Source organism: Zootoca vivipara, chromosome 5, assembly GCF_963506605.1.
Source record: "Zootoca vivipara chromosome 5, rZooViv1.1, whole genome shotgun sequence".
NCBI classification, from domain to species: Eukaryota; Metazoa; Chordata; class Lepidosauria; order Squamata; family Lacertidae; genus Zootoca; species Zootoca vivipara.
Genome location: NC_083280.1, coordinates 9,428,413 through 9,455,840, shown reverse-complemented (window position 1 = coordinate 9,455,840; position 27,428 = coordinate 9,428,413). Strand labels below are relative to the sequence as shown.

Genomic DNA, 27,428 nt, shown 5'->3' with positions numbered 1-27,428 from the left:
TTAAGAGAATAATCTCAACCAGCCCTACCTGGAGATGCCAGGGATTGAGTTTGGGGACTTTTTGCATGCAGAGCATCGGAGGTGAGCTACATGCCATAAATAAACATCCCCAGAATATTCCCCATAAATAAATGTCTCTGGAGCAATCAGTTGCCTGCATTCAATTTACTGCCACTTATTAAAGAGTTGGAGACGTTGTGCTTGCTCGGTTAAAGATACTCGGAAAAACCATAACACAGGTTGACCAACAGCTCAGAACGTGTCTCAGCAACTGCGGAGGGAGAAATTGCAAACCACGCACTGGTATCTGTTCCTGGGCATACACAGAAACTGCAAATTAATTCTCTTCTGAGATTTAACGCGCATCTTTAAAACAAAAACGAGCTAAGCCATTCCCCAAAGGCAGGTGATTTTCTCAGCGTCAGAAAACGATGAAACAAGTAGCGTCCGGGGCAAATAGATCCAGCTGGAGACGGTGAAGTCCTGGGGCGCATTTTCTGGAAGGCAAAGTGGTAGTAGGGGAGGCCGACTCCTGAGTCAAGCGCCCACAGCACAGGGCTGCCCGTTTCGAAGAGGGCGGAATGCGAATTGTATAAAGCGGGGGAACTGCCTCCGCTTTTTACAAAGTGATTCTGGCCAATCAGCTTCCTTCTCTGAGCTCGCCTAATCCAGCCCAGGAGTGAATGGAGCTCAGTGGCGCGCCCGGCCCGGAGGAAGAAGGAGCGTGAATGCGGGGTTTTCCCCGGGTTTCCTCTCTCTCCGCGCGTGGTCCTTCGGAGGCGCGCCTTTGGTTTGGGGCTCCCAAAGAGAGGTCGAAGGAGCGTCCCCTTGGCAGCCGGGTGGTTTCTCGAGCCTTTGCGAGGGTAAGCCATTCAATTAATTACATACCTGGTTTTATCAAAAATATTGTGTTGGACAGAATGCTCTTCGTTTCGGGAGATGGGCTGGGGAGCTTTTGCCGAGATTCTTCGTAAAGGGCAGCAACTTGATTGGAAGTTTTTTCTAGATTTTTCACATTGCAGCAGGAAAACACGATGAATATAAAGTTTTATTTCGAAACTTCCGAGCAAGTTCCTGCTCTCCGCCCGCCCCCACCCCGGAGTTTTTCGGAAAGAGAGACTTATCAACCGAGCCTGAATCGCAAATAGTTCACGAGGACAGCCTATTGTCTAGGATTTTCCCCTTTCACCCCTTTGGGGAAAAAAGAAGGGTCCCTTTTATGGCCTCGTTTGGGCTCCCTTCTCCTTTGGATGCGCGCGACCATTAACTTTTAAACTCCCGAAAGTAGGTGTGGTAATTGACTCGCTCTCTCTGGGAAGGATTAATTGCAGCTAATCGAGTGTCTTCTCTGGGTTTGCTTTCCTTTGCAATCGCCTTTCCTCTTATACTCTTCCCTTTTTTAAAAAGGAAGAGACCTCCCGCAAAATAACTCTTAAATGCAGGGACGTTTACCGCTACCCTAGACTGATCTTTCACCTAGTTTTGCACATTCTCGCGCCAGTCCCTCCCGGCTTTGCGTGGTTGTGGATGTTCCCTCCCGGCAAAAACGAGCCGATTCAGCTGCGCGTGGCTTCTGGGGAAGATTGCAACGTCGACCCCAAAGGCACCGGGAGGAGCCGCTTCCTCCTCCTGCAGCCTCAGGAACGAGACCTATACGCTATCTCCCCCGCATGGTGGGCAGTAAAAAACTTTTGCACAACCGGATCTCCGCAGAAGGCCCTCCCCCTACCCTCTGCTTTTCATTTGAATTGCCTGTTGTGCAAAGCTTGCTTTCTCCCCACCCGCCAACAGTGTAATAATGGGAAAGCCAGTGCGTCCTCCAGCTCGGCGCTTTCAAGCGGTCTTGCTTAGGCAATCCGACGCATTCACATTTCTGCGTCGTTGGGGCTATTATACTTTGTAAGCTACCCGGAGCGGGCTAGTTTCTCCCACGCCCCCAACTAAGAGGGCAGGGCGGGGATTTCGCCCCTTCCTCGTTTAGCATTTTTTGGGGGGGGGATGCGAGTGGGAGCAAAGAAACAAAAGAGTTCCCACAGTAACAGTTTTAATCCTTTGCAGCAAAATCGACAAGAGTCCTGGGGCACCGGGAAGAGAGCAACAGAGTCCATTGTGGCATCTGCTTTTGCAAGCCAGAGTCTCATAGAGCGCCATTAAAAAATAAAATATGCCAGTCTTTTAAGTGGATCTGTGGAGTTTCCATAGTAGTGTCTTGTTTGGGAGGAGTTGCTTCCTTGCTTTGCACGTTGCTGGAGTTTGCTGGTTCCTTTGGCAGCCTCTGCTGTCCCCTGCAGGTGGGATCCCAAATGGATCGCGTGACCCTCCCCCCCCCTTGTAATCTTTTAAATTGCACAGAGACTTTTAATCTGGTTCCTGCGTTACAAGGGGTTGGACTAGATCTGCCAGCTCTACAATTCTATGACTCTTGAGGATCTAGGTAGCCTGTATGTGTTTAACACTGCTGCAGAGTTCCATACTGTATCACATCCACTCCCACCTTGAGGTTCTCCAAGTGTGTGGTGTGTTTGTTTTTTAAAGAAAAAAATACTGCATTTCCTTCCAACAGTTAGATTTCAGCCCCAAAGGTGCTTGTTTCCTGAGACAGATGGGTGCTAACAAACTGCTCCCACTGGCTTGGGGCTGATAGGAGCCAGGTTGCAGTCTGCGTGCTACTCCCTGGCTTGCAGACTAAAAATGGGTAACCATCCTTCTAACTTAAGCTTTGCAATTAGGGGAGTGTAGGTAACACCTGTCCTTCAGTTGTAGCAGCTGATGAGAGGGGACCAGGCCCTTCCTAGCTCTGCTTTAGGCTGTTTACACAAGAGATGTTTCAATTAAGGGCTTTTTTTTCCTTTTCTTCATTTCTCTTTGCTATCTCTCATACCTGTAATTGAAAAGTTAATTGGCTGGAGTATGCAGCTGGGTGTTTGTTACTTTCATTATTATTTTTGCTGTTTTCCACACCTGTAATTGAAAGTTAATTGGCTGGAGTGTACATGAAAGCCTACAATTTGTTGTTTGCGAGTGAATTACGGGACCTGTGAAGAGAGGGGTGGGGAAAACATTTTGAGCGCTGGTAAGCCTCTGCTAACTTTGTCAATCAGAATTTACTCAGGCCTTTTTCTTTCCTTTTTTTGTTTTCACAGGCATTTTGCAAGTTGTAAAACACACACACACACACACACATTAAGCCTCTTCCCTCCCCTCACCCCTGTTGCTAATGGAGGCTGACGACTCTCAGAATATGATTTTGTGCCCATCTTGAGAACAAAAAATTCCGTAGTGTGTGTTAATATGGTTGAGGGCCTATAGGAAAGTTTATGCGGGGTGTGTGTGTGTGTGTACTTTGCTGATTTTCTGACAGTCAGCTTGTGGAACAACATGAAGAGCTTCCTGGAGTGATTTTGGAAGCGAGTGGTTGCTCTGCATTCCATGCCTGTGAAGGCATCAGTAGAGCAAGCCCAAGAATATGTTTGAGGCTCTCCAAGGAGAGGGTGACATTGCGCTTGGAGAACCACTGGCGGCGATTATATATAGGGTTGCAGCAGCCTTCCTCAAACTGGTCCTCTCCATATGTTGGACTACAACTCCCATCACTCCTGACCAGGCATGTCAAACCTGCGGCCCTCCAGATGTTTTGGACTACAATTCCCATCTTCCCCAACCACTGGTCCCGCTAGCTAGGGATCATGGGAGTTGTAGGCCAAAACATCTGGAGGGCCGCAGGTTTGACATGCCTGCTCCTGACCATTGGCTATTGTGGTTAGGACTGATGGGAGTTGCGGTCTCAACATTTGCAAAGCTAAGCAGGGTCTGGTACGGTTTCAAACCGTGCCTTCATTATTCACCTTTAGGTGTCAGGCAAAAAAATGTTCCTTTTTAACCAGGCCTTTGGCTGATTGACATCCAACACCCTTTTAAAATGTCTTATTGGGTTGTTTTTATTATGTATTTTGTGTTTTTATATTGTGGTTTATATGTTGTAACTGCCCTGAAACCTGCGGGTATAGGGTGGCATACAAATTTAATTAATAATACATAATTTTTTTTAACTGGATGTGTTGAGATTCATGCATTGCAGGGGGTTGGACTAGATAAGGCTTGGGTGCTTTCCAACTCTACAGTTCTATGATCTGGGGGTGGGCGGGCACCAAGTTGTAGAAGGATGCATGGGAGGGAAGAGCTGTAGCTCGCTGGTAGAGTACCGGGTACATGTTTTGCAAATTAAAAAGTTCCCGGTACAATGCCGGGGATGGCCTGGTAGGGCAGGGAAAGACCCCTTGCTTGGAGAGTTGTTGCCAGCCATCAGAGACAGTACTAGGCTGGATGGTGGTTTAAGAAAACCTCCTCTATTCTTAATATTGCTAAAGGCAAGGGTATTTATTGTATATGCAAAATGGAATATGTGCAGACAACTCCCTGAGGTGGTGATAAGCAGGGATAAATACGCTGATATGATAGCAGTAGTGCAAAATAACTTGCATTATACTGTACTTAGAACAGGTTGTAACAAAGCAGTTCATGGCTACATCCAGCCTTTGTTTCCATCCTGTACCATGAATGGGTAGACACTGTATTTAGAAGGCAAAATATGAATTCAAATCTAATCCTCGTTAGGTCTCTTATTAAGTCACTGTTTCTTCCATTCCCAGTTGTTACAGCTGTATAGTAAGAATCACTCGAGGGATAACTCAGATAAATATTGTTGTGCTGCCCTGATTTGATGGGATATGATGGGTTCTACAGATGCGCTGCATGTGACGCTAATTATTTTTACCCTGCCTGCCTATCGTGAATTTCCCCAACCATTCTGGGCGGCTTACAGCACATATAAAAACATAGTAAAGTTCCGTGTTTCTCAGCATTGTATATTTCTCATGCCAACAAAATTAGCCTCAGCTATTGGTAAGAAGAAACAAACTAATGTGTGCATTTAAGCAGCTGCTTTTATTAAGAACGCGGCTAAAGACTTCTGTTGTACGGTGTTGAATATAGAGCTTAGGGCTTGTGGTAATAACTGGGCTCGCAAAATTATTTCCTATAGTAGCCATCTGTTTATGTCAGGCACGGACACCTCCCCTCCACCTGTGTTTCCTGTTGTTAAACTTCCTTTATGTATCTTTCACTAAATTAGCCGACTGAGTGATGTGAGCGTGAATGGTTAAAGAGCTCAAAGGTTGAGGGGAGAGCAGAACATGGAAAAAATGTGAAGGTCATTGATCTTTTGTCTAAAATGCTGTAAGTATGTTCCTATCTACACTGTTCCTATTATTTTGTGTGTCAGCTGCAATGTTGGGGACTTGTCAAATGTAAAGGTACCGTCTTGGAACATTTTTTGTTAGAGATAACCCCATAGTTGGAGGTTGCCTTCTTGTTTTTTTGCAGACACCCCCCCCACCCCCACCCCCCCAATCCTCCCTTTATTTCATTGGTGCTGATAGCATTAAAGATTATTCTGATTATTTGGGTGGATCTTTGTATGTGTGTGTTCTGCTTAGTGCTGTGCTATCTTGACTAAAAGCACATCTTTTTTTTCAAATCAACTTAATTATCATGGTATTCCCACAAAAAAATATTTGAATTATGGTATGGTGAGGTGGCAGAGATTAGTCTACTTCAGTTCCCAGGAGTTTTCTGGGGAAGGGAATAACTGTTGCATCAGTTTAGGTCTATGCGTAGATTTCCTTTACCTTTACCTTTTTAAGCATAATGGCAGTGGGAACATCTTGCCTTGATAAGAGTCCCATGGAGTTGGTTCTTCAAAATAGGTTCCCCACATACCATTATCTCTCTGCTCTATCCTCCTACGTTGTAGCTTCACTAAGAGATTTGGTGTGATGTGGTAATAAGAAGCTCTTTTGCTTATTGAGTAAGATAAAGAGAACCTGGGAAATGCTTAGATACTTCTGCATTCCCAGTACAAAAGATTCCAGTGGCTAAACAACTGCATTTAACACAGAGTGGGAACCTGTGGCTCTCTAGCGCTGCTGCTAGTCTGCAGCTCTCATCCTTCCTTGATCATTGGCCATGCTGCTCGGGGCTGATATGAACTGGAATCCAATAGTCTCTGGAGGACCCACATGTTCCTCATCCCCGGCTTAGTCGATCTGGGATCCAGTCCTTGCATGGCCACGGAAGTGCCACAGTAATTTTAAGTATTTGTTCCTAGGCTGTAGATCATTACAGATTTCATGAGTATAGCAGTGGCCTCCTTGCATGCAGTTTTTAAGAGGAAGCAAAGTGTGCACTCCTAATGGGGTGGCAAGGGATGGAGCATGGCATGGAAAAGAGATTGCAGACTTTCCTTGCAGGAAATCCCCATCATAGAGATGAAAGATACTGTTATGAATTGGTTGGGTCACCCCATAATTCCTGGATTTAGTAAAAGTTCAAATTAATCAAGGTTTGATTAAACTTTGGGGAAACACCTGGATTTAGCTATGTTGAGGAGCCAAGCCACGATGGACCATTAGTGGAGGATGAAGGTCGGTGATGGTCCATCAAGGAAAACCATCAGCCCAGACACTGAGGGCCTTCTGGTGGTTTCCTCCCTGCAAGAAGTGAAGCTACAGGGAACCAGGCAGAGGGCCTTCTCGGTAGTGGCGCCCGCCCTGTAGAACGCCCTCCCATCAGATGTCAAGGAAATAAACAGCTATCTAACTTTTACAAGACATCTGAATGCAGCCCTGTTTAGGGAAGTTTTAAATGTTTGATGTTTTATTATGCTTTTAATTCTGTTGGGAGCTGCCCAGAGTGGCTGGGGAAACCCAGCCAAATGGGCGCGGTTTAAATAATAAATCCTCATCATAGGGCAAGACTGCCAGGCAACAGTGACTGGGGACCCGGGGCCCTTCTTTGCTGGGTACTAGTGGGACGACAGGCTGGAACTAAGAGAGACAGAGGATGGGGGAAGCCAGCTCCTCTTATGATGTGAATGCTCTGCAGGTTGCATATATGTGTAAATAAAACCATATGAAACCCTAGTCTCTGTAGTGCCACATTGTCCCCAAAGGGAACACAAACCCTGGGAAGCTTGCCTGCAACCCCTGCAATCTCACACTGCTCATGGAGATTGGGGTGGCGTGTAACTATATCTTCTCTTCTGCCTGTTCAGCTCGCTGATGTCTTGGAAAGGAAAAGAAAGCAAGTCTCAAGCTGCGCTGTATGCTTGACATTGGGTTACGAACAGCATGGAGCCGGGTGCATCAGGAACTATCTAGTACATTGTAATTGGTAGCTGCCACTTGTTTTGTGTATTGAAAACTTTTGGTATAATTAACCGTTCCTTGCTTTCCTAAACTACTGATAATCAGGCCCCCCACCCCACAATCTTAGAAAATGAGTCAATGAAAATTGACCTTGGATGCTGGTCAACTTTCTGTTATCAAATGGAATTGGGCTGAATTCTCTTTGGGGACAGGTTTGCAAACTAAAAAGGCCTCTTTAGGAATTGTTGGGTGGCTTGTCTTAAAGCCAGCTTGGTATGCTGCACCTACAGTTCAATCATTTTCAGTACAGTGGTACCTCTACTTACGAATTGAATGCGTTCCGAACGCACATTTGTAAGTCGAAAAAATTGTAAGTCGAATCCCGTAGGAATGCATTGGGAGAAAAAAAATCGTAAGTAGAAGCAACCCTATCTAAACCGCATCCAAGATGGCGGACGGAGCTCCATTCGTAAGTAGAAACATTCGTAAGTAGAGTTATTCGTAAGTAGAGGTACCACTGTATGCATATTACCTGTAGGCACCCAGTTCACACAACCATTTCTACATGATTCCAGCCTGCTCTTTCCTACTCATGAACACACTGTTGCATATGAAGAAACTCATGTCTGAAATATTCTTTGGAGGATTCATCATATTGGCATGGCTAACTGACATTGCATCCTACATAGTGGCTGCTTTTTTCATGTCATGGTAAGCCATGTTTTATGGCTTACTATGATGCACAGATTGCTCACACATGACTCCTCCCTGCTTGTAAGCAGATGCAACAAACCCCAATCCTTGGATCCTGCGTCCGAATTGGGGGGGGGGTGTTGCTTTGCTCCAAATAAACCATGACCTAAAGCCAAGGTTTGTTCTTGGCTTACCAATTGTTCTTCTGAATGACAGTGCATTTGAATGAAACCGATCACAATTCCTGGCTTTGATATAACAGGTAAACCAGGGGTTGGTTGTGGGTGATCATTCTTGCTAGCAGGGAGGAGTGAAGCAATCTGTCCATTCGTGGTATCCCACTAACCATGGCTTACTGTGATACACAAATGTTGTCAGTCTCTTATTTCAGCAGGTCTGCTTCTGCTTTGGTCAGCAATGCATGCAAATCCATCCTCCAAATTTTCAATTTACAGAGAACTCAGTCTTGTTTCTGTCTGAGCTATGGAACAGGGAGAAACTTGAGGCACAAAGAGATTCCCCATTCTCCTCTCCTGGCCTACATAACTGTTCCAGTTACAAACTGGATAAGTGAATGGCCTTTGCAAAACAAAACTAATGCGTGCTGAAAGTGCAGCAAATAATAGAAGCGAAAGTAAGCCTATTGTTGTTCTAGCAGCTCCAGATATCAAGTTGTGCGCCTATACACTGTAGTGTGCTCTAGCTATTGTCTGAGTTTTTAAAACACCTAAAATCTATTTCCCAAGTACTGCTACTTAGTGTACAGTACAGTTTGATTGTAATGTACTGTAGTTTTGTTTCTCAGGCTTTGTGTTGAGTCAGTCTTTTGGTCCAACCAGTCCAGTAGTATCTACTGGCAATAGCTCTTGGGTAGAAGTCTTGCAGCTGAATGTTGGGATGATTCAGGACAGGTCCGTGAAAGCACTTCTCAATTCAGAGCGTGCTTAAACTATGGAACTCCCTCGCCCAGGAGACAGTCACCAACCTGAATGGCTTTAAAAGAGGATTAGACAAATTCATGGAGGAGAGGGCACTCAAAGACTGTTGGCTACCATGTCTACCAAGCTCTGCCTCCACGGCTTGAAGTAAGGTGGAGGTGGAGAGTGTTGCTGTGTTTGGGTCCTGCTTGCAGGTTTCCACGGGTAAATGTTAGGCCACCATGAGAACAAGATGCCAGACAATATGTGCTATTGGCTTGATCCAATATTGACTCTATTTCTTTTATTAAAGATTTATTGGTTTACTTTTGTACATCCATTGACTTTTTTCAGATTGTGTTTTCGTTTCGTTTCGTTTGATGTGAGACGTTAGTGGTTCAATATTGGCTCTTTCTTGACACCTAACTGATCCTTCTAACTGGAGGTGCTGTCTTTCATCCCTGCTTGCAAAGCTCTAAAACTGAGCTATGGGAGGCTCATAGGATGCTTTGTTTGTCAATTACTGGCTACATGTGATTTTTGTTCCAAAGCTGTAGTTCTAAGAAAAAGTCTGGCCAGCAGCCTTCATTTATTGGCCCTTAGGGGGGAACTCAAGGCCTGCAACTGGCTGGTATCATTGAGGTTCATTTGATGTCCAGGGTGAGTGAATTTGCTGTATTCCAGAGGCAGAGTTTGTTCTGAGCTAAGGCACCAGAGAAGTACTCTGTAGGCCAGAAGACACAAGCTAGGTGAAGGTCGGATCAATATAATCTGAAGGAAGATGTTGAGGGCTTGCACTCAAAGCAAGTTTCAATGTGTTGTAATGTGCAGTGGGTGTATGTGAGCAGCTTGGTATGTAATGGGTTTTAAAACTGACTTTTTCCTGTGACCATCACATGTTCATGTACTCATGTAAAAGTAAGTACAGTACAGTACTGAGGAGTGAAGCTAGGACAGGTTGCGTAATGCTTTCTATAGATTGCAAAATAGGCTTTCTGTGCCATGAGGAAACAATTTCTGGCCCTGTAAGGTCCTTTGCTTTATGTGGGTTGTATGCCCGTACTCTTAAAGCTTTGCGCTTAAACATGGTAGGAGGACAGAGTGAGCCAGGGCTCATTGACAACTGATCTTTGCAAATGGAATAATCTACACTATTGGGGGGTATTGATTTGAGAAAGCTATTTCACTTGGGTAAAAGGCACCACAAAATTTGAAGCCCTGGGTTAAGGACATTGGCAGAGCCTGCTGGATTAAGCCAGCGTCCCATCTAGAGTAGCATCCTGTTCTCACAGTGGCCAAGCCAGGTGCCCATGGGAACCCTGCAAACAGGACCTGAGTGCAACAGCTCTCTCCCCACTTGTAAAGAAGTCCCGAGTCTTCCAACATTCAGCTTCGCTAGATGTCCCTGAATTGTAGTGTTAGGAGGGAGGGAGGAAAACTTTTCTGTGTCCAGGGCAGCTGTCTACCAGCTCCATCTGGTACGCAGGCTGAGACCCTACCTGCCCACAGACTGTCTCACCAGAGTGGTGCATGCTCTAGTTATCTCTCGCTTGGACTACTGCAATGCGCTCTACGTGGGGCTACCTTGGAAGGTGACCCAGAAACTACAACTAATCTAGAATGCAGCAACTAGACTGGTGACTGGGAGTGGCCGCCGAGACCACATAGCACCAATCTTGAAAGACCTACGTTGTCTCCCAGTACGTTTCCGAGTACAATTCAAAGTGTTGGTGCTGGCCTTTAAAGCCCTAAACGGCCTCGGCCCAGTATACCTGAAGGAGCGTCTCCACCCCCATCATTCAACCCGGACACTGAGGTCCAGCTCCGAGGGCCTTCTGGTGGTTCCCTCACTGTGAGAAATGAGGTTACAGGGAACCAGGCGGAGGGCCTTCTCAGTGGTGGCACCCGCCCTGTGGAACGCCCTCCCATCAGATGTCCAGGAAATAACTCTGAAGTTTAGAAGACATCTGAAGGCAGCCCTGTTTAGGGAAGTTTTTAATGACGGATGTTTTAATTACGGTTACAGGTAGGTAGCCGTGTTGGTCTGGATCGAAGTAAAATAAAAAAATTCCTTCAGTAGCACCTTAAAGACCAACTAAGTTTTTATTTTGGTATGAGCTTTCGTGTGCATGCACACTTCTTCAGATACTTTTAATGTATTTTTAATCTTTTGTTAGAAGCCGCCCAGAATGGCTGGGGAAACCCAGCCAGATGGGCGGGGTATAAATAATAAATTATTATTATTACTATTATATTTTCACTGTCCACTTTTTTGCACACCATGCATAATTTTATATCCCGCTAAACACTTGCTTTTTCTCTAAATGGAAAAAGGCACAAATATTGTAACCTTTCCTCGTAAGAGAGTTGTTACAGACCACAACAATCACTTTTATTGCCCTTTTCTAAACCTTTTCCAGGTCTGCAGTATCGTTTTTGTAGTGAAAAAGTTGGAACGGCACACAGTATTCCGAGTGTGGTCCCTAATGATCCCTAGCATGGATTTTGCCCTTTTTCACACTCACACATAGGGTAGGCATCTTAACTGAATTATCTGCTGTGGCCTGAAGGCCTGTAGACAATACTATACTAGTAGGACAGATTGTCTTGATTCAATGGAAGACAGCTCTTTCTGATCTTATCCTGTGTGTGTGTGTGTGTGTGTGTGTGTGTGTGTGTGTGTGTGTGTGTGTATAGGGTAATTGAATAAACGACTTACAGTAGTTGGAAGGGAACCCGGGGGTCATCTAGTCCAACCCCCTTCAGTACATTGTACAGCTTTCACCATATGCTGAAGATGCACCTCTTCACCTCTTCTCTGACCAGAATCACACACACATTTCCACATGACTATCAACTTGGGAGCCATAATCCTGTAAGCCGGAGGCTCTGCCAACTGGACATTTCCCCATAAATGTTGCCAGACTACTAGCCATCTCATTCACAATGGAAGACTCCTCCGAACAAAAGATAGTGATCAACTTTTAAGAAAATGTTAATTTCTCTTTGTGTTTAGGAATTCAAACCTGGGAGGGGTAAGAGGAGGACTAGGAGAGGTGTCAAAGTTGCTCAGATTTCTACCTTGAACCCTCCCTTTTTGTGAGGTATTGATTACGTAGCTGTGATGTAGGAATGGTGTATTTTGGGGGTGTTTCTTGGTGGTGGGAAAACTGATAAAAGTGGAGGTTCTCTTTTGTTCTGGGTTCCTTCCTTGTTCTCCTGCGTGAGGGGAAGGACCCTGTTGCAACAGCAAAAATAAAAGGCTTTGCTTCTCAAAATTCTCTGGTTGGCCTCTGTTATATTCTCCGACCGATGGAGAACCCCATAAGGGCAGATTTTTGCTTATTTCAGCACCACATATGATAATCCAGGCAGTCACCCGTCCAGACTTGGACCTGCTTAGCGTTACCAAGGTGGTTGCTTCAGATGGGCGGGGTATAAATAATAAATTATTATTATTATTATTATTATTTGCCTTCAGATTACTCTCTGGGGCATAGTCTAGCTTCCTGTCTTGCATTGCACGTTTTAATACAAGAGTAATATGCAAACCAGCTTGCATGGTAACCCCACTCAGGTACTCAGTTCCACAGTCAGTAGGTGACTGCTTGGGCAAATTGGGAGAAGCACCCAGATGTATAAAAGGTTGCATATTGAGGGCACAAAAATGCACCAAAACTGATAGTTTTAAAGGTTATAGGGAGTGCAAGGGAGGGAGTGAAGCCTTTTCAAGTCAAGAGTTGCTTCCTGGAATTGCACATTGTGTGCCTTGTGGGCTTTCTAGACTTACACTTTAAAAGGCTTTTAAAACCACTGCTTCCTTGACAGTTTTCTCATGGTTTCCTTCATGTGTCATTACATTATGATTCCATTAATCCGCCTGGATGCAAGGCACACTCTCTGAGTGAGGCTTCAGAAATTGTTGCATACAGAAGCTTTCCATGCCCTGACACTTGCGTAACTACTGCATGACACAGTGCCTTTGCAAAGGCTGCAAAGCCCAGCCTTATATTTACCGTAATTAAATATTGTACTTTTGATCAGAGGGTGTATTAGTTCTGTGATTGAAGTACAACTTGTACCAAAGAGATGTTTGTAATGAACTAGAAACTGGGCGTGTGTGCATATTTCATTAAAAAGCCCTTTAATTATAACTGGAATCCGAACACCTAAAAAAAATATCTTTGTTTTTGGCAATAAAGTATGAGTTTAAGAGTAAGCACTGAAAATATTTTAACAAGAAATAGTGAAATGTGCATTCCTGTAGAACTTTCCTATTTCTGATTTAAGACATTTTCACTATTATTTCTCTCTATTTTAAAGAACAGCTTATACAAATCCTGTGCAAGAAAAAGAGCGTTCTCCAATAAATGCCACTGGGATGGCATTCTGAACACTTTAAATATTATAACCCTCTGTTTGCTACTCGTGTCATCCTTGGAGGAAGGGTGGAGATTCAAAAGCACCAGCATTTCTAACTTTGTTTTGAATTGACACATGTAACTGATAATCTTTTATACCTCTCCTGGGGATAAATGGGAGAAGGAAGGCAAATTGCCCCGAGGGAGAATCCTGGATGAGGTAAGATCTTTAGTCTGATCTAGTAGGGCAGTTCTTACATTTTTTAAAAAACACTATTTACTTGTTGCCAGAAGAAAGTCTCAGCAAACCTTTGTCATTACGCCTCTCAATCTCCTTCTCCCCCTCCTGGCAAAAAAATCTGGGCGGGGGCGAGCGTCCCTGGAAGATGAATTTTTTTAAATAATTAGCAACTGGGATAAGAAGAGAGTTACCCTGGCAATCCAGATAGATTGGGCAAAATAACGTCACCTCTCTTTCCGCCCCAGCCCCCCAATAATTTTGGGCTGGTTTCTAGCATATATATATATACAGTATATATTAGCAAAGAGGCTGAAATGAACCTTGTCTAGGCAGTTGCTGAGTGTTTCATTTGTTTGTGTAATTTTATGTAACCAAAATAATGGAGCTAGACTCGTGCTGCGGAAAGTGCTGATTTCAACTGTGTTAAAAAACTGCTTCTGTAGCTTTTCTCCCTCCTGTTGCACACCACAAGCTGCAAACCTTGGCTACATCTGTCCAAGTTGTTAATCATAGTACAGGCCATCTACCAGAAATAAAACCAGGCAGTTCCCTTTTCCGCTAGGAGGGTAAATACCATGTGCTGGTTGTGTTCTTTGTATCAGCTGGAGCACCTCAAGACTGCTTCAGGCCAGCTGCCTCTCACATGATGCCCGGATTTCTTTGAACTGAGACAAAGATCCTGTACTCCTCTTACTATAAATCTGAAATTATAAGGCATTTAGGCTGTTGCAAGTTCTGCAAGCAGTTCCCTTTCTTGCTAGAAATCTAACCGAGGAATGGTAAATAACAGCTGTGATTAATATTATTTAGAATAAAACAAATTCCTTCCACTAGCACCTTAGAGACCAACTAAGTTTGTCATTGGTATGAGAATTCGTGTGCATGCACACTTTTTCAGATGCACACTATGTCAGACCAACACGGCTACCTACCTGAAACTAGAATTATTTGGAATATTATGCTTGTCTATTATGGGTTGGCCACCCATGGTTTAATTAAACTACTTCACATATCAGGTTCCAAACAACTATAGGAATATTTGTAAGTTACTTGTGAGAGGAGACCAAGCTGAACTCTTTAATTTGGTCTAGAGCCGTGGTTCCCAACGTGGGGCATATGCCCCACAGGGGGGCAATTCGAGACAGAGTTAGACTAAGTTAATGGCCTTTTAGGCTTCCTCCACGTGAACAGGAGTTCGGTTTTTGAATAATAAGTATTATATGTCATGGGGATCTTAGAGATGCTTAGGTGGGGCATGGCAAAAAAAAAAAGTTGGAAACCAGAGGTGCCTGGTTGTAAGCCTGCCCTGCTTGTACATGGAATATGCACTCTAATGCAAAATACAGTAGTTGCTGTGCATTGCTTTTAAATTCAAAATTGTGTTTCTAGGCACCATGAGGCTGAGAGTTCAGCAGCTTTGGCTCATAGGAAGACAGGCTTTTCGCCTGTATTTCTTTCTAGTTTTGTTTCTCCTATCACAAGGGGCTCTTTCACATTGCCTCAGGTTTTGAGGAAGAGTAACACTGGTGTGGATTCCTGCTTCACCACAATACCAAGCCACAGTGCAGGGACCCAGGTGGTGCTGTGGGTTAAACTACTGAGCCTAGGGCTTGCTGATCAGAAGTTCGAATCCCTGTGACGGGGTGAGCTCCTGTTGCTTGGTCCCAGCTCCTGCCAACCTAGCAGTTCAAAAGCACATCAAAATGCAAGTAGATAAATTGGAACCGCTACAGCGGGAAGGTAAACGGCGTTTCCATGTTCTGCTCTGGTTCGCCAGAAGTTGTTTTGTCATCCTGGCCACATGACCTGGAAGCTGTACGCCGGCTCCCTCGGCCAAGAATGCGAGATGAGCGCCACAACCCCAGAGTCGGTCACGACTGGACCTAATGGTCAGGGGTCCCTTTAACACTGATGTGGATTCCTGCTTCACCACAACACCAAGCCACACTGCAGTCAGTGTTTCAGTTTGTAGTCCTGAGCTTGTACAATGTTGTTTTGCATGACTTCTGCTTTCATATTTGTTAAGGGCCTTTTGTGGTTTTTCAGGCAGGGGGCTTGGAGTCCTGGTCATGAAGTATAGTCAAAGTCAAAGGGGTTCAAAACACTCACTCTGAAATGGTAGTTAGGGCCTCTCATGGACCCAAATGGAGACCAAAAGTAGCTTTAACTGGACCCTGGCAAACAAGGGGCAGATTATAGTGAAACTGCTATTTCAGAGGCGACTGCTTTACAGTGAACCTCGGTTTACGAACACCTCGGTTTACGAACTATTGTAACCCGGAAGTAAGTAAACCGAGGTTTCTGAGGCCTACGTAGGCCTTCGTGGAGGCATCAGAGCGAAGGCATTGTGATTGTGGAAGAGGACCCTGAGCCCCCATCCAAACAATGACTATCATCAGCCCAGGTGAGAAATAAACGTTAATTTTTTTTTCACCTAAAATACTGTCTGATTTATTTTATAGTACAGTACATTGATTATTGCCTTCATTTTATGGATCAATGGCCTCATTAGACAGTAAAATTCGTGTTAAATTGCTGTTTTAAGGAGTGTTTTCATCGTCTGGAACGGATTACTGTAATCCACTTGCCATTACTTTCAATGGGAAAGTTTGCTTCAGTTTAAGTACAGACTTCCGGAACCAATTGTGGTTGTAAACCGAGGTACCACTGTATTAAATTTCTGGCCTTGTGACGTAGCAATCAGTCTGATAGGGTGATTAGCAATAAAGTTAGCATGGTGCTTTATAGTTTTTATTTTTCATATCGTCACAGCACAGTGGTTTATGCTTCATTTGGGGAAAACTGGGTAGTGATAGAGATCAGATATTGCAATGTGGAGAATGGGTTTTGGCCTACAACTCCCATGATCCCTAGCTAACAGAACCAGTGGTCGGGGAAGATGGGAATTGTAGTCCAAAAAAATCTAGAGGCCCGAAGTTTGGGGATGCCTGAGCTAGAACATGCTATTGAGAGGGAAGAAGGGCCTGAGATTCAAATTTCTTCCGCCTCCCCCACTTGGACTGTTGATGGAAGCAGGCAGGTGACTGTTTCTCCTCAGAAAGCGTGTTGGGGGGGAACATGGCCGCCTCAGCCCTCCTCACTGAAGTGTGGCAGCGTCTCTCCTCGGGCAGCCTGAGGGAAATTTAGGAGAGACGGGGCATTGCTGCCGCCTCTTCACCCCTGAGGCCACTGTCCTCAGTCCTCAGACAGCAGGCTGGCTTTTATATGTGCCTTTTAAACAGCCAAATCTCCTGCTAGCCATTGGCTTCAAATGGTATCTTACAGCTGCATTGCGGGACGGGACCCTGGGCAAAGAAAGAGTTCCCTGCTTACCACACTGAGCTTCCTGCTCTTAGGTATTCTGTTATTTAGTTAGTTAATTAAGGCAACCCAAAACAACCAGACAGGCAGAACCCCCAACCCTGTCCCCCAACACACATAAGTACAGTAAAACCAGGGGGGGGGGGAATTAATAAAAGCATCCCTGCCTACATAGGTTAACAGGCCTGCTGCCTTCAGAGAAATTCATCTTAGACAACCCATTTGGGACTCCACCACAAGACAAATTTTAATCTTAATAGGAAAGAGAGCTTAAAGTTCTTGAGGCAACTGTTCTTTGTGAGAAGAGCAGGTTTCAAATCCTTGCTTGGCTGTGCTGGGAAGGGATGAATTTTCCTAGGCTGGTATTCAGGAGACCGCAGTTGGGGCAGACAGTTGGCCCCCAGTTGCCTAATCTGGGGGAGCAGAGGGCCGGCTGAAGACAGCACAAGTGTTTAGCTCCATTTATGACCTCCATTGCATCCAAACATGCAGGTGGTGTTTGTAATTAAACAGCAAACTGGCACAGCAAACTGGCAAAGCACAAACAAAAACCACGTTCTTTCTCAGTACGAGGCAATTTTTAATGCCTCGTGACCAGAAACCTAAGTACTTCTGCTGGTTTCTGCAAGTTCTGGATCTACTAAATCTCGTTTTAATGACTCAACCGCTGTAGAATTACATTGGGACACTTGAAGTTTTTTTATGCAGCCTTATGAAAGATGCTATTTCTTTCTTTTCCTTGTAAACATCTGCTTGAGGCCATCTTCTCGCCCCCTCCTCAGATTTAAGTCCTGTACTGAAGAAGCTTTTATGGATGCATGCTGAATAGGATAGAGTACCTGACACATGGATATTTTAATTTCTGGAGTGCCTGTTAATATGTTCACGGGTAGAGAAATACTACTTTATTTTTTTCGCCATGCTGTCAGATTTACCTTAAAATTATACCTACACTCAAATACAGTAGGCCTGGGCGATACATCAACATTTTATCACCCAGGACCAGTATGAGGAGCAGACAGCGATGTTGGCTTCACTCAGCGGTATATTGCTGGTGAAACTGCCATCCCACTCTGCCCTCATACTGCGCAGAGGGAGAAATTTGGTATATTGCCAGATTGCGATGTTTGGCTGGTGATGCTGAAAAGCTGGTATCGCCGAGCCCTACACGCAAAACACCATGTAAGGCTGAATACTGGCAAAGAAATGTACATACTAGGAATACCTCATTTTCCATTGTCTCGACAATGTCAGAATATCATTTTAAAAGGATACTACACTGTACTTATCTTTTTCGTGAAAGTGGTATAAACTGGTCTTGTAAATTAGCAAAGATCAATCGCTTATATTCTTTCTAGACCAGAGGTTCTCAAAACACTGCTCTGAGCTCCATTCAGAAAGGCTGCAGAATGTTTTAATACAGGCATCCCCAAACTTCGGCCCTCCAGATGTTTTGGACTACAATTCCCATCTTCCCCGAACACTGGTCCTGTTAGCTAGGGATCATGGGAGTTGTAGGCCAAAACATCTGGAGGGCCGCAGTTTGGGGATGCCTGCTTTAATATATGTGTAATTATATATCATTTGGAGGAGGGGTTGCAGAGGAAAAGCAATGGTAGGTGGGCAGTTTTAAGCAATGGTAGGTGTTCGAAGATATTGCCTTCTGAAATCCAGGTTGGTCTGCACTGATCTGTGAGCTTGGGCAAGCTGCTGTTTCTGCTCCCCCTATCTGCAATATTGGGATAATATTGACTTGCCTTGGAGAGCTATTAAGAATTAATGAGAGTTTGTCTGAAGTGAACCATTGAAGTTCAATATAAATGTTCTGTAGTGCGATGAAATTCTGTGAACTTGATTACTGCATATCGGATAGTCAAGAACTTACGAGCGCAGCAGTTTGATGGTGCTGGTGGAAAGAACCCTTTCATTTGCGCAGTGGTGTGGAGCACATCAAAAGTGGCAAAGGTGGGAAATCTGTGGCCCTTCAGGTGATGTTTGACTCCCCAATTTCCATCAACTCCAGCCAGCATGGCCAGCAGTCAGGTATGATGTAAATTGTAGTCTAGCAACATTTGGAGGACCACAAGTTTGTAGAATGTCATGGAATCCAGCCGTGCATGGGGAAGTGGAAGTGTCTGTTTGATACAAATAGTCCAAAATTTGAGTATCCATCACCTGTTGTGTGTTTTTGTATTTTTAGGGGGTCTTCTATGGGATTATAAATGTGATTTAAAATGTAACAACATTTGGCTAAAGTATTTTCTTTCCTATATTTTGCAGATATCTTAAGCTGTAAGAGAACAAATGCAAGGTAATTCTTCGATCAGCTAAAGATGCAGCAGAGCAAAGACTATATTCAGCAGGTGCTGTTGTCCAGACTCTACTTCACACCTTCCATTCCAGCAAAACAACTTTTGAAGCAAGATGACTTATAAAAGTTGGTGTATGAGGATTTTATTAAGGCTGCTATCCAAAATAAATACTCATATACGATGAACACTTCCCCTGAAGGAGAGACTGTGAACTCTTTTGCGAAAACAAGAACTCTGTTTAAAAATAAAGATCCTTAACTGTAGTTAGACATAAGAAGAGTGCATCAGAATGTACGTTAATCATAGAAGAGTAAGAAAACGCCAATTTGTGCAGCTGTTTGCCACTTGTTTTGTGCTGTCTCTCATGATTTTTTGGGAACCACTTGACAATAGTATTGTGAGCCACATGAAGTCTTACTCTTATAGATACCTCATAAATAGCTATAATTTTGTGAATGAAAACTTATCTATCAGTAAGGACTTGGATAGGGTAGCAGGCTGTCAATACTTGATCAACCACAAGGAGAAATGTCAAAAGCAAGATGTTCTGCTGCTGCTGCTTGTGAAGTCTTCACCTGAGAACCGTCACCGGAGAGACTCTATTCGGAAAACGTGGGGTAATGAAAGGTATGTCAGTTACTATCTTCAGGCCAACATAAAGACCCTGTTTGTGTTGGGGCAGCCAAGAAACCTTACAGACAGAGACTCTCTGCAAATGAGACTTCTGACAGAAGACAAGTTTTACGGCGACCTGATTCAAGGAGAATTCTTAGATACTTTTTACAACCTTACCCACAAATTACTCTTGCAGTTTAGCTGGGTAAATAAGTTCTGTCCTCACGCCAAGTTTGTTATGTCAGCAGATGACGACATTTTCATCCACATGCCAAATCTTGTTGCATACCTCCAAAATCTAGCACAAGTTGGTGTTCAGAATTTTTGGATTGGGCGTGTCCATCGTGGAGCACCTCCCGTAAGAGACAAGAAAAGCAAATACTACGTTCCCTATGAAATGTATCCCTGGCCTGCATATCCGGATTACACAGCAGGAGCTGCATATGTAATATCGAGTGACGTAGCAGCTAAAGTATATGCAGCCTCGCAGACTCTTAATTCAAGCCTTTACATAGATGATGTTTTCATGGGTCTCTGTGCCAACAAAATGGGAATTGAACCACAGCACCATCCCTTTTTTTCTGGGGAAGGGAAGGCTCCATATCACCCATGCATTTACAACAAAATGATGACTTCTCATGGACATGTAGAAGACCTTCGCTACCTTTGGAAGCAGGCTACAGATCCAAAAGTGAAAAACATATCCTCTGGAGTTTGGGGTAAAATATATTGTAGAATGGTTAATGTTATGCTTCTTTGCAGATTATACTATCAGGACACATATCCCTGTGTTGCTGCATTTTCCTAATACTTGAATAGACTTGTTGGGCCAAAATTCTGAAATCTCCAGCTCTTTTCTCCCTTGACACATGAAAAATGAACATAAAATATTATGTGAAAACTTTAAATGTGAAAGTTTGCCTATATATATCCCACACTAATCTAATGGCTTCATCAATTTTTTCTTGGCTCTATTGAACCATTTGCTCCCATATGTTAAGAGTGCATTTATCCAAGAGACTTAAGAACTGGCTAGATATTACTGAAAACCATATGTTTACACTTCCAATTCTAAACTAGCTGTAATTACCATATGGAATTGAATTTGGAAAACAGGTTATTTGAAAACCATGTACATCTTCTGTTTATAATAAGATTTGGAAAGAGCAGGTAAAGTAGGCAGCTCAAATAAATGCAATGATGAAAGTATTGATGTACCAGTTAAATGTTTTCTCCCCCACTCCCATGCACAATCACATGCTGATTGTATGTCTTAGTCCAATGGCACTATGCTTGTTACCACTACATCACAGTCCATCACAGTGATAATTCAGTCCTAACTTTAGAAACCTTGATCCTATACAAGTGGTGCTCATGCTGGCTTCAAGCACTGGTTCAAATGAATCCTGACATACTTAATCTCCGTTTCAAAATTTTGTAAAACAACTACAAAAAAGTAAAATTTTACAACCAAAGCACTGATCTCTGAACAAAAAAAAATCACACTTAATTATTCCTCGCCTCCCAGTTGGTCTTCACTGCGAATATATTTTCATCCTGTTCACGTTGGTTAAACTTGATCAGCAGGAGGCACTGTTTTATCTGAAAGTCTAGGATTACACAGCACAAGAATGGCTTCTAAAGTTCAGAAAGGTGTAAAATGTACCAATCCATGTCAGCTACTTACATGAGTAAACTCCCCACCCATTCATGTTTTATGAATCCGAAACAGAAAATGTGTAAGTTCTGCTAGTGCAAGAACTTTTGCCTGCAGAAATGGCTCCCCCTCCCCCTCCTCTCTGCCCCCTAAATATGCTGTAGGAGTTCCCTCAAACTTCTGGAGTAAATTTGGGGGACATGGGGAAAGAAGGGAGTAGAAGCTGTTTCTTAGTTGTATGCTATCCTGTTTTATAGCAGGGATGGTGAACCTCTGACTCCAGATAAGGGACTATAACTACCATCATCCCTAACCATTGGCCATGCCAGTTGGACTACAGCTGATGAAAGTTGTAGTTCAACATCTGGAGGGGCATAGGTTCCCCAGTGCTGTTTTACAGCATTGGTTGGAACTGAATTTATTTGCTTGCACCTACCGTGCCACATAAGGTTCTAGGCAAAAGGGTTTGCATAGTTTGGGGAGGGTAGAATCTTGGGCACCTCTCTTCATCGCGCCATTCCCCCAGGCTAGTGACTTTGCTTTAAAATCCAAATTACATACAACATAGGGTTAATGGAACATGGATTTTTAGTGGTGTTTAATTTCCATATTGCTATAACCAGTTTCAAACAGACATCCCACTGACAGCTAGCTTAATGCCATCCAATAACAGTCAGGATATGCTTAAGAGTTTGGATTTTGCTAGCAGGCATTTGCTTTGTCTGCAGTGCTAGTCCTATGAAATGCTCAAGTGATCACAAGATTTAAGGCCTAATGTATAGCTAGCACCTAAAACTTACGTTGACTGTTGGAAGTGCTGTATATGTGTTGTGTTTTACAGCAGGTATGTTCTGCTTTTAAAAGTATTTATTAGCTAGCTTTAAAGGGACATGGAGATGGTTGCGTACTATTTTAGCTTGCAGAAGAATGTTTAACAATTTTAAGAAGTTATGAAGGCGCTCTTTGCAGGAAAAGAGAGCTCGACATTTTCTTATCCTTCTAGGTTCTGAACATTGATTGTCTTTATATTTTTGAAACTGGAAATTCTTGAGTTTGCCAGTGCTCCAGATGCAAGGTTGTTAGACTCTTATTTTTCCACCTCACAGGTAACTAGTTTTGACACTGTTGCACAAAAGTGTTTATTACTTTAAAGCAGTTACTTGTTTGGTTTGCAGCTATTTGATATGATTTTGTAATTACAGAAATGACTATTTATTCATGACACTTTTGCTCTGTATCACGTTTTGTAAAATACTTGTTTTCAATAAACATTTTTGTGTTATTTTGTAAATGTGTTCTACTTCGATATCTGAAGTCATTTAGGATACAATCCTAAAGCTCCATCTGCTGGGATGAGCAGAATTGGGAACCAGCGGATCTCTGGCCCACCTGGAAGGTTGCCAGCTTAACTTCCGCAACCTGGTTTAGCAGAAAATAGGCTGGGGTATGTCCCACATTAGCTAACATTTTAAACTAGGGGCCGGCAAATTTATTTGCCTGGGCCGGATTTGTCCTGGGGAGATCCCTCCGTGGGCCGGATCGCGTGCGCACCCGCAATTTTCAGCGCTTGTGTCTGCGCAGATGCGACTTCCGGCGCCGTGGAAGCGAGTCCCCGCAATGCGCTGTGCCGGTTTAGCGCAGTGAGCGGGCAGCTTTGTTTGGGGGCAGCTCACGGGCCGGTCAAACGACCTCCGTGGGCCGCTTCTGGCAGATGGGCCTTAGGTTTCTGACCCCTGTTTTAAACCAGCATAAGCCCTAAAAAGGGGTATGGCAATGATGGGATCCTAAGGCCATTCAGCATAGTCACACAAGTTGGGAACATAGTTTAAGTTAAGCTGGTTTAAAAGCATAGAGTAACTCAATCTATTTAAAGGCTTGCTTTCCCCCTGGCAGGTTCCAATCTTCCACTGAATTGTGCACATCCCTAAAGTCTTCACGTATCGGGATATACACTTTCCAGCAGACACTTTCCAGCAAACAATGTCTGGGCCCTTTCACTTGGTCCTGTTGCAGAAATGTGACCTTTAGTGAGAGATTATCTTACTTCCTTGTTTAGGAAATTGCACTCCAGAATGGTGGTGGGAGAAAGATCTGGTTTCTATCTCTGAAATGGAATTAACCATTAACCATCTTTACTGTGTAAGCTACCAGTCTGCTGTGCAAATGCAAAGAGATGTTTTTTTTTTTGCTAATGTGTAGAATTTACCAAATCTAGATGTGATGTTAAACTTCAAAATTAAACCTCTCCCACCCTTACTTGCATGCAAGAGGATGATCACCATTCTTGCAATGTGCTTTGTGCAATACTAAATGTCACAAATACCAGAGAAACATCATTTGAAAACCCATTTCATATTTGTTTATGACAGATTTTATTATTTTACTATTTTCTTACATGCTAAGTAAAAGTGAAACTAAACTCTTCCAAGAGAGGATGAGGGAAGACATGAGCAAAAAACCACTATGCAGAAATTTGTTCAGGTTCATCTATGTAGCACTGAGCCATGGTTTACCATTACAAGCAAATGTAGCCAATGCATAACAGTCCATTTCATTTGCTCCTTTTACAGGTGCTTTCAACTTTCTGCCTTAACTCTAGAGACCAGTGGACAGTGGTACCCTATTTTGAGTGCAGAACCTTGTTATTCAAGGCATTAAGAAAGTTTGTGAATCCTCATTAAAAGGTCGAAAATGTCTGCTGGCAGAGCAGGTCTAAGTTATAACTCACAGTCTGTTGTACTGTAAATCACCAGTTTGGGGGCCTTGCAGAAAGGCGGCATATAAATGCAGTAAATCAGCAAAACATGGGTTGCGATGCAAAAAATGTATTTTTTCTTTAAAGCCAATTTCTTCTGCTAGAAATTGGTTTCATCCTTACCTCCTCCTGGTGGAAAGATTTTCTTCACTTTCACTCATCACTAAGACTCTGCTGGAACCTCCCTGACTTGCTTCATGCATTACTTCAATCTGGAAAATGAACACAAAGCAGAGATGTCTGACTAAAGGCTTCTTTTCATCTACAGTACAGTGCTCTATATAATAACAGCCAGAAAGCTGTCAGTAGTGGGTTGTTAGTGTGGTCTGTCTCCAAAATAGCCAGTATCGTGGAGACACTTGCACCTGCTACAAAATTCCTGCTTAGTAGCATGTCCTATTCGTGATGTAGATCAATAAGAAGTCAATATGTATGCTGATCATATACTTTAGTTGCTGTATGTACAATGATTTTCATGCTGAAGAATTGTAGTGGAAAATATTTCTATTATCTGTAAGCTCATAGGAAGTTGTTCTACTATACGAAGGCAGACTGTTGGTCCCTATTCTGACAACTCTCAGTGGCTCTTTGGGATCTCAAGCAGAGTCGCTGCCTGTTTCTTGATCCTTTCTGCACTAGATTTATCTTGGTCTCTTCTGCATCCAAAGTGTTTTTTTCTATGGCTGGGCTATGGCCCCTTCCCTGTTGCAGTTTTTATTATAGCCTACAAAGATGTGGTTAAACCCGTCACCATCCTCCCATAGGCTGCTAAATGACCCAATTCTAAGTGCTGAATAAATTCAGTGTTGTTGTTTTTTAACAGATCTTAGAAACTTTCTTCCTTGGACTTGGAATTTTAATTTCTACAGTTACTTGTTTTAGAGCTTTTCTTCATTTTCCACCTGGATTTAATTTATTTCTGCGGATTTCCTGCTTTCCAAGGTTTTGTTTCTTCTTCTGTTCCCACTGCCTTCCCGCTTCCTATTTTGAACCAGAGAGACTGTGTTTTTTGCTGCTGTTCCCTTGCCTCAAGCAGCTTGCAAACAAGGGAAGCAGTGAGCGATTCCTGCTCATCAGCTGTTGTGCGGGGCAGAGCGGCAGCAGCAGTAGCACCGTGCACCATTTTAGGGCACTCGGGAGACGTTTTTAACAACCTTTTAGAATTGACCTTGTCAACTGAATTCCACTTGCAAAATAGCAACAGTCTGGAAGAAGCCATAGATAGGAAGCATATGGATTAGAACAATGAAGCTGATAAACAGGAGACTCTCATAATTTATGGGTCTAAGTGTGATTGCCTCTTTGTTTACTGTGAGACAGTGATATTGAAAAATCATGCCCTTAAATTAAAATCTTTTAATGCTCACAATGGGGGCTAGGAGAGACGGACGTGGCTTAGGACATTTTCAGAGTTTAAGACTCTGCCATGAATATTTTTATCAAAAAGCTAGGCACTACTGCGGGAGGCAGTGCAAGACAGGAGTGCCTGGCGTGCTCTGGTCCATGGGGTCACGAAGAGTCGGACACGACTAAACAAGCAAAAAATAGTGGTGGTAACTTGGTTTTTCTCGATTGGAAACTGTACCCAAAGTAAGAAACTACCTTCCTACCTTAATTCCACCTTTCATCTTCTTTACACTTTTCTTTTTCGACAAGTCTGCTTCAGAGATGGATTTGGGAGGACTAGAAATTTCTACTGATTTCCTGTTGGCAGCTGAAATAAGACAAAAAGCTCCATATAGTATCAGAAAAGCCCCCCCCCCCCGAAACCAAGACCCTAGTGTTGGGTCACTTCAGAGCAGGGGTTTGTAATCTGCAGTCTGTGAACTTCATTTGGGTGGTCAATGGCAGGGCAGGATTAAATATTACTATTGATTTTTAATTGCATTTAATTGCTGCTTTTATTTCTTACATTGTATTTTATATTGCCATTTGAACAGTCAGTCGTCCCAGCTGGTGAGAATGGAGCTTTTTAGAAGCTGCCATAATTTTGGTGCATAAATTTGAAACACATTAAATAAATATTGGTTCACCCATGTATGATCAGTCAATCCAACCAAGTATGAGAGGCTCATTCTCATTAATGAGATGCAGGGAGGGTTGAAATTACCCACAGAGAAACAACATGGGAAATAACTGTTCCGCATGTGGATGAAACAACATTGTGGTACTATGAGAGTAGAAAAATGAACCAGGTATTGTTATTTTTGAAGAGATAAGGGGTGAGAGGACACAGCTATGTAGTGTTTGACTTAGATCTGAGCTCGTTTGCACATAAAACTCAGTTCATGTTCACCTTTCACTTGTCCCTCGGAAACAGGGAAGCCCTTGGGGAATACAGTGAAGGGGTCTGCAGATGGAGTTGGAAGAAACTGCCTTGCTCTAGAAGTGAAGGGTTTGCTGAATGGAAGAGCAATTTAGAATGTTACGGTCTTGCATTTTGAGCTCAAATGTGCAAACCTTTTATGGCAGCATAAAAGATGTTCATAGAAGGAATGAAGGAGAGAGAGAGAGAACAGGTCCTAGTTGCCTTTAATTAAAACCTCCTTCACAGCCAGTAATGCTGGTGAGAAAGAAACCAGTTTGCCTCCTTCAAGGTTGCCCATCAAAATAATATGAACATTTTGGTTTTTATGTGGCATTGTGGCACCTTTCCCTTACTCAGGTGCGTCCTTGCACCCAGTTACCGAGAGCACGCATGTGAATCACCCACCCTTCCATTCCAGTTTCCCCCTCCCTGTGTGCCAGCATAACAGCATGGAATGTGTATTCTTTTATCTGAAACATCTGGTTATTGCAGGAGGAGCCATCGTGGTATGCTTCATATGTTGTACAACTACCAATGTCCATCATCCCCAACCAGCATGATCAATGGGTAAAAGATGATGATGGGAGCTGTAGTTCAACAACATCTCTGGGGGTTCCATGTTAGTTCCTCCTGGACTAGTCCAAAGGAAATGGCAGACAACAGAAAGCTCCCTGATGAGAACTATGACCATTGTGATGCATAGGTTGTTGCTGGCACCTGTTGGTCTCGAGAGACAATGGAGTGCGCCTCTGGGTGTGACTTCAAACGACAAGCCTGGGCAGTGTGTATGGAGGTCCTGGGCTGCCCAGGCAAGACTTCCCTCTTGGCCTTACTGCTGAGGTCCAAAAGAAAGCAGAGCAATACATTTGGCACCAGCTTGGCTGCAGGAGTTGCCAGAATGAGGCGTACAAATGAAGCTCAAATGGTTGAGCTTCATCCAACCATCTTAAGGACTCCACTCTGGATTTGTGTAGGGTTTATTCCAGGCATAGGCAAACTCCGGCCCTCCAGATGTTTGGGACTACAATTCCCATCATCCCTGA

General features: G+C 43.5%; 2 protein-coding genes across 5 annotated transcripts in view; one reads left to right on the top strand and one right to left on the bottom strand.

Moving 5' to 3' along the window:
- The window catches only part of MCF2L2 (MCF.2 cell line derived transforming sequence-like 2), a 198,808-nt gene that overhangs the window by 99,176 nt on the left and 72,204 nt on the right, over nt 1-27,428 (bottom strand). For all 4 annotated transcript variants that reach the window (XM_060274348.1, XM_060274349.1, XM_060274350.1 and 1 more), the window contains exons 14-15: nt 25,688-25,791; nt 24,201-24,289 (exon numbers count right to left, since the gene is read on the bottom strand). In XM_060274348.1, coding sequence (XP_060130331.1) covers nt 24,201-24,289; nt 25,688-25,791 — 193 coding nt within the window. The remainder of the gene's footprint in view (nt 1-24,200; nt 24,290-25,687; nt 25,792-27,428) is intronic.
- B3GNT5 (UDP-GlcNAc:betaGal beta-1,3-N-acetylglucosaminyltransferase 5) lies at nt 355-22,613 on the top strand. Its single transcript, XM_035132713.2, has 2 exons — nt 355-863; nt 19,019-22,613. Exon 2 carries the CDS (start codon nt 19,340-19,342, stop codon nt 20,471-20,473), a length of 1,134 nt encoding a protein of 377 aa, XP_034988604.1. The 5' UTR covers nt 355-863; nt 19,019-19,339; the 3' UTR covers nt 20,474-22,613.

Excerpts from the sequence above, each read along its gene's own strand:
- B3GNT5 (XM_035132713.2), top strand. The coding sequence starts at position 19,340 with ATGTACGTTAATCATAGAAGAGTAAGAAAACGCCAATTTGTGCAGCTG.